Source organism: Trachymyrmex septentrionalis, unplaced genomic scaffold, assembly GCF_001594115.1.
Source record: "Trachymyrmex septentrionalis isolate Tsep2-gDNA-1 unplaced genomic scaffold, Tsep1.0 scaffold9, whole genome shotgun sequence".
Taxonomy (NCBI): domain Eukaryota; kingdom Metazoa; phylum Arthropoda; class Insecta; order Hymenoptera; family Formicidae; genus Trachymyrmex; species Trachymyrmex septentrionalis.
In genome coordinates this window covers 4,630,023-4,636,420 of record NW_017306091.1, presented here as the reverse complement: position 1 = coordinate 4,636,420, position 6,398 = coordinate 4,630,023, and the positions used below count along the sequence as shown (strand labels likewise).

The window sequence follows — 6,398 nt, the reverse complement described above, 5'->3', positions numbered from 1 at the left end:
TTAATCTAAAATTTCATTTAATTATTATAATATGTATTATTTTAGAATGTAATATGTATGTATATATATATATTCTGATCTAAAATTTAATATTTGACAAATTTTATACAAACAAAATTTTCTATATATTCAACTGAGATAATGAGCTCTTGTGAGATTATTGCTAATTATCGTCAGCTTCCTAGGATTTCATCAGAAGCCGATTGTTTTTTATTCATAAAGCTGGGATATTTAGCATTAGTCTGCATCCACCTGAGGGTTTGTTACAGGCATATAGCTACATCAGAGAAAAAAACAACTTCGGCAGCCTGGTGCAGAGATTATTATTTGTTCGGTATGTATCTGTTTGGTAAGTATACGCAAGTTGTATAACAAATTCCCATAATTATATTTTCAAAATTTTCAACATTATGAGACACACACATAGAAAGAGAGGTTTTTTCAGATTATAAACCGAATAAATAATAGAATATATCTATCTTATTGATGAGTTTATTTATTTGAATTGTATCATCTCTAATATATATGGTTCTTTTAGAAATTATATGTTGACTCTAAAATATAAAACATATATAACTCAAAGATTATATTTTAATATTGTATCCGCGCAATGCAACTCTACATAGATACATTATTTCTTCTAATTCAACAAATTGTTTAGGACCAATTAGTATCGGCACAGCCTCTGTCGGGTGGGATGGGTATGGCGTTACTGCAGAAGATGGGTTGGCGTCCTGGTGAGGGCCTTGGCAAGAATAAAGAAGGTGCCTTGGAACCGTTGCAACTAGAGGTAAAATTAGACAAGAAAGGACTCATTTCTGAACAGGATATCGTGCAAAAAGTTGGCAAACCTGCAAAGCCTATGGTGCCAATGATCAAAACATTGGAAGGTATATCTTAATTTAAATTATTTTATGAATAGAGATACGCGCGCGCGTGTGTGTATGTATATATTTCTAGTTAAAGTAAGTCCAACTAAATTTGATTATCCACTATTTATTTTGTCCTAGGCAAACATCCAGTGTCACTTTTAGGAGAATATTGCACAAAGAAGAAACTCGGAGCACCAGTTTACGAGTTATGCTTTGAATCTGGACCAGATCACAGGAAGAATTTTCTCTTCAAAGTGAGCAATGTTGCTCTAAATAATTTAATATTTATACTTAGAGATATATATATTTACAAATATATCTTTTTATTATAGGTAAAAGTAAATGGCATTGAATATAAGCCGAGTGTTGCGAGTTCGAACAAAAAACAGGCAAAGGCAGAAGCAGCGCAAATATGTCTACAGAACTTAGGCTTACTGCCTTCTTAATCGCGTGCACCGATATAATCGCACAAGGAGCTTATTAATTATTGCTGTCTCACATAACTCTTCAATTTATTACCGAAAAATAAAATGTGGTGCCATATAAGTGACTAATTTGTGAAGATGTGTTAATGATGTCGCGAAAAGTTAAGTGACTGATATATTGCCAAATTCTTATAGTCCATTAAAATTAACTCAAACTGGTGCAATAGAATATATAGCAAGATGTACACACAATTATGTATGCAAATAGTTATGTAACTTTCTCAAATTTATTTCCAGTAGCAAAAAGATGTGAATTATGTTATTAGAATATTCATTGATTGCCTGAAGAATTAAATGTTGAGATATATTTTTATCGGCCTTCTTAGAATCCTAATTAAGTTTCTTTAACATATTTTTACATGTTTTATTTATTATAAATACTATACAATAGAAAAAAGTTTGAATGCAAAAGAACTAGTAGTATCATTTCAAATAAAAGTTTAATTTACATTAATTTGTTGTGTGTCCATTTCCAATTTTTTCTTTTTTTTTTTTCAGACATTTTTTGAGGTTTCTATATGCAAAAATTAGAATATGTTTATTATTATCTTTCCTAGATATGCATCTCTAAAAAATGTAAAAAATTTTTTTTAAAGAAATGTAATAATATAAACATATATGAAATAAATATATGAAATATGCTTACATAATAAATTCATTTTTCAATACTGCAGCCAAAGAATTAATTTGAAAGTAGACATCTCAGTCTTTTTTGTGTATGTACATACGTACACACGACGTCATAAATGCCTAGCCATCTGAATTGCAGGAGTATCGAGGTATATTTGAAACGCGTGTCCCTTTTTAAATATTCGTGCATTATGACTAATGGTTACTCGAAAAACGGTAATATAAATTTAAAATTGAATTTTTAAATTAAACTAAATTAAACTAAACGTATAGTTTATAAGTAGAACTTAATTTAAAAATATGAGGTTACATATTCTTAATAATATGGGCAAAATTAAATTAGCCAGTAATTAACTATTTGTTTTGATAAATATGTATGATTAATTAGTAGTTTGAGAAAGTAGGAAAGAATTGTAGAATATTGTGTCTAATCGCGATTTTATTTTCGGAAGAAAAATAATACTATGTTTATTTATAAATTATTATGTTTAAATTAAGTTTAGTTTAAATTTAATTCAATTTTCAATGTTTTACAAACTAAATTTAATTCAATTTTTAATTTTAATTACCATTTTTCGAATAACCATTAGTCATAATGCACAAATATTTAGAAAGGAACGCGCGTTTTGAGCATGCCTCGATACTCCTGCAAATTCAGATGGCTGTAACATTTATGACGCCGTGTGTATGTATGGACATATAGACAAGCATACCGTAGGGTTATGTTTACCTTTTTATGATTGTCTTCCATACTATCATACACTAACATATACGTTACACAAGGAACAATCAACTTTGACTGTTTTCGTTGTCTAACCCATGAATATACAAGAACTGTAGCAATTTAACATGGACATCACTCTATGTGAAAGAGGTTTGGTACATAACATGAAAAAGGCCGTGATGATCAAGGATGATTGCACTCTCAGATTTTCTCTCTGCAACTGCAGAGTGCAGCATCTGGTAATCAGAATGTACAGTGTTCTTCTATTATCCTCGAGATGCAAGTTTTTTTCAGCGCGCCGCTATGTTGACAATCTCTGATACTACCTCACTAACAATCTTTATTTGAAATACCTCGTTGTTATTATTAGCTTGGACATTCGGCAAAGTATGTTTTAAAAAAAAACTGGTATTTTGAAGTTAATGAAAGATTGTAATAATTTATTATGTGTATCTACATACGAAAGCATTATACAATTGTGTATAGTTCATTCATTGAAATCCTTTTATTTATATGCTTTAACGACACGCTTTTTACTTCAAACACACACGCTATACTATATTTTTTAATTATAAAATTAATTTATCTCTTTATTTATGTCCTCTTAATTTACATCTTTCCTTTCTATTTGTTTTATTCATCTTTTCTATCTTTTTAATCTAATTTTCAAATTTTATATGATCTTTTCTTGTTGGAAAAAACAGGCCAAATACAGAATACAAATCTCACAACGTGCTATGCTGATCAGTTGTCTCTATTCTTGCTGCGATGGAAGATGCAGACACAACTGTTTTCTACAACGACGAGGACGATTGTCTGGACTACGAGTGTTTGCACAACAATGTCGAATACGATTATGATTACACGGACTCAGAGAAGGAAACTCTTCACGATTTATATCAGCATTGTCTCAGTCCTAGTCTATTTGATACTGGACACTATATACTGCCTTTATTGGGCAGTACAATTTTATTTAGACTACTTGTTCACACTGGTAAGATTCTTTTCATTATTTATATTCAAAATATTAAATATTAATATGAGTTGTATAGTTATATTGTAATTATTGTTTCTCTTTTTTTATCAGATTGTTCCTGTAACAAATTGTAAATAACCTTTATTGTTTTACATTTCAGAATACATATCGCATCAAGTATTTCATATATTATCGGTTATTATAGGCTTGTATATAATTCAACATTATGTGCATGAATCCTTAATAGTATTGATAGTATTTGTTCTATTTTCTTATGGTATTTTACATGTACCAAAAAGATGGCACAAAGGTGCAGGAATTTTTTTACCATCCCTTTTGATAATTGCATATTGGTATGTTTCAGTGTACAGTATCTTAGACTAATTTGTGTTTATACTCAATAGTCAATAAGGAATATTTCAATGTATTTTCAGTGAACTCTCAATGCAACCAGTGATATGGCATAGGATACGCAGTGTCATCATGACTATGGTGATGAAAGCGATTAGCGTTGCCATTGACACAAATGACTCAAACAACTTGCCAGATGTTTACAGTTACATGGGTTACATGTTCTGTGGTGTAACTTGTTTATTTGGACCATGGGTGTCATTTAAAGATTATTTGTCGCTGCGTTACTCTAACAGTCAGGTATTTAAAAAATAACCATATCATTTTTATCATTAAAATATGTCTACTAATAATGAACATGTTTTTAAAAATAGTTTCTAAGATAATATTTAAAATAGGCGCAATGATATTTAATAATAAAATTTTCTATTACACAGACAAGATGGTGGATAATATGTAGTATAGGATTTGCTTTCCTTTCCTTTGTCTTCCTGAGTATTTCAAATTGTTGGACGCAATGGATATTTGTAGATAACTCTTGGAAGTTAGTACAATTCAAAAGTTTCTGATAAATATTTGATGCTTTCATGTAAAGAAATGTTTTTTTCTTATTTCAGATGGTTAATAGCATACAGAGATGCATTATCCTTCAGAACATCCCATTACTTCATTTCATACATAGCTTCGGCACTGCTGGTTTTGGGAGGATTTCCCCTTTCATCATCGACGATAGTTAAGCCCTTGTATATCGAGTTTCCACGCTCGCTTGTTCAAGTCGTCGTTTTTTGGAATATTCCAATGCATCAATGGCTAAAAACGTGTATGTAAAATCTGAATTCAAAATAATTCTTACAATAGATATAAAGAATTTTGTAACAAGGTATTGAAGACTAAAAATGAAATTTAAATTGATTGCTGTATTCTTTTCCACAGACATATTCCGTCCTAGTATTAAAAACTTGGGAAAGTTTGGAGCAGTGATCATCACGTATCTAATAAGTTCTCTTTTACACGGATTGAACTTTCAATTAGCAGCCGTGTTACTTAGTCTAGGATTTTACACGTATGTGGAATTTCAACTTAGGGCCACGCTCGCCGACACCTTCGATGCTTGTGTCACGTCCAAACAGTGCACCAAGAAAAAATGCATACATAAATACAACTCGCATAACTGTATGGTGTTTATAACAAACTTGATGTTTTCTTTCGGGGCGATATTTCATTTAGCTTATTTAGGTCTCATGTTTGATACGTCGGATCTCCAAGAAACAGGCTACAGCTATAATCACACAATCAACAAGTGGGCCGAACTCGGATTTGCTAGTCACTGGGTAGCATTAGCTACGTATTGCATTTATCTTTTAACTAAGTAGCGAATTATTTATCTTTAAAAAATTTTCGAGAGAGAGAGAGAGAGAGAGAGAGAGAGAGAGAGAGAGAGAGAGAGACTATTCAATAACTTAAAAATAAACTGATTTATATATAAAGCAGATGATTTTACAGCATTTTACAAATAGCTTTTCTATTATAGCAGTTGAAGTGTAAATAACAGGGTATAACACTAATATTCAAAAAAGATAAATAAAATACATATTCTTTATTGAATATATAACACAATATAAAGTTCACTGTGTGATCTAGATTTACTTTATAATTTTTTTTTATAATTATATATGTAGCACATTTAGTAATTTGTAATTATAAAAAAAGTTTACAAAGAGTATTTAAATATACAATATTAAATAATACTCTCAATATCTCGCATCCTAATCTAATGTTACATTAAATGTCACTTTTGTAATGAATAGAAACATTTTTGCACTCTAAGATATTTTTTCCCCTTATTAATTCACTGTGATTCGTAATGTTGCATTTGTAATATTACTATGCAACATAATATCATAAATTAATTAAATTATTGTATAATTTTTATGTACACTTGCAGATTTATGGATAAATTCTAAGCAGAAAGACATAAGACTCGTCGAAAAACTTCTAAGAATTTATAACTGATATTATAATTTTATCCATATGTACCTTATGCTTCTGCTTAAAATTGATCAAATTATTTTTATGACAATGATTGTATTCTTAAAAACATAATGGTCTCGTTGCATATAATATTACAATTAAACATTACGCAATGAAGAAATGCTATACATAAATCACAATTCTTAACAGATATCCGAATTCCGTACCTTGCTATCATTTTATAATTTACACAATGCATTTATTCGAAAATAAATAATTGCTTTCTACAAATTTTTGGGAACCTAATGGCAAATAGACTTTATTTTCCTAAACATCACATTTGAATAACATGTGTTCTTAAACACTAAAAATTAGCAAAAAAGCTATGA

At 29.7% G+C, this 6,398-nt stretch overlaps 3 protein-coding genes across 5 annotated transcripts in view; 2 read left to right on the top strand and 1 right to left on the bottom strand.

The window, feature by feature from the left end:
• The window catches only part of LOC108755915 (protein SON), a 6,491-nt gene extending 4,813 nt beyond the window's left edge, over nt 1–1,678 (top strand). The window contains exons 11-13 of one of the 3 annotated variants that reach the window (XM_018499329.1): nt 662–890; nt 1,011–1,126; nt 1,205–1,678. In XM_018499329.1, coding sequence (XP_018354831.1) covers nt 662–890; nt 1,011–1,126; nt 1,205–1,318 — 459 coding nt within the window. In that variant the 3' untranslated portion in view covers nt 1,319–1,678. Of the gene's footprint in view, nt 1–269; nt 350–661; nt 891–1,010; nt 1,127–1,204 lie in introns of those variants that run through there. The other 2 variants (XM_018499330.1, XM_018499331.1) reach the window with 2 other exon arrangements.
• Nucleotides 1,679–3,013: 1,335 nt separating this feature from the next.
• LOC108755917 (protein-serine O-palmitoleoyltransferase porcupine) lies at nt 3,014–5,428 on the top strand. Its single transcript, XM_018499338.1, has 7 exons — nt 3,014–3,098; nt 3,416–3,705; nt 3,848–4,040; nt 4,122–4,338; nt 4,476–4,582; nt 4,656–4,858; nt 4,972–5,428. Exons 2-7 carry the CDS (start codon nt 3,480–3,482, stop codon nt 5,409–5,411), a joined length of 1,386 nt encoding a protein of 461 aa, XP_018354840.1. The 5' UTR covers nt 3,014–3,098; nt 3,416–3,479; the 3' UTR covers nt 5,412–5,428.
• The window catches only part of LOC108755916 (dual specificity protein phosphatase CDC14A), a 10,340-nt gene continuing 8,760 nt past the window's right edge, over nt 4,819–6,398 (bottom strand). Inside the window, exon 8 of the mRNA XM_018499336.1 lies at nt 4,819–4,848. Coding sequence (XP_018354838.1) covers nt 4,842–4,848 — 7 coding nt within the window. The 3' untranslated portion in view covers nt 4,819–4,841. The remainder of the gene's footprint in view (nt 4,849–6,398) is intronic.

Excerpts from the sequence above, each read along its gene's own strand:
- LOC108755917 (XM_018499338.1), top strand. The coding sequence starts at position 3,480 with ATGGAAGATGCAGACACAACTGTTTTCTACAACGACGAGGACGATTGT. Across the intron at positions 4,041-4,121 it reads CTTTTGATAATTGCATATTG|TGAACTCTCAATGCAACCAG; the intron begins GTATGTTTCAGT and ends ATGTATTTTCAG. Across the intron at positions 4,583-4,655 it reads TTTGTAGATAACTCTTGGAA|ATGGTTAATAGCATACAGAG; the intron begins GTTAGTACAATT and ends TTCTTATTTCAG.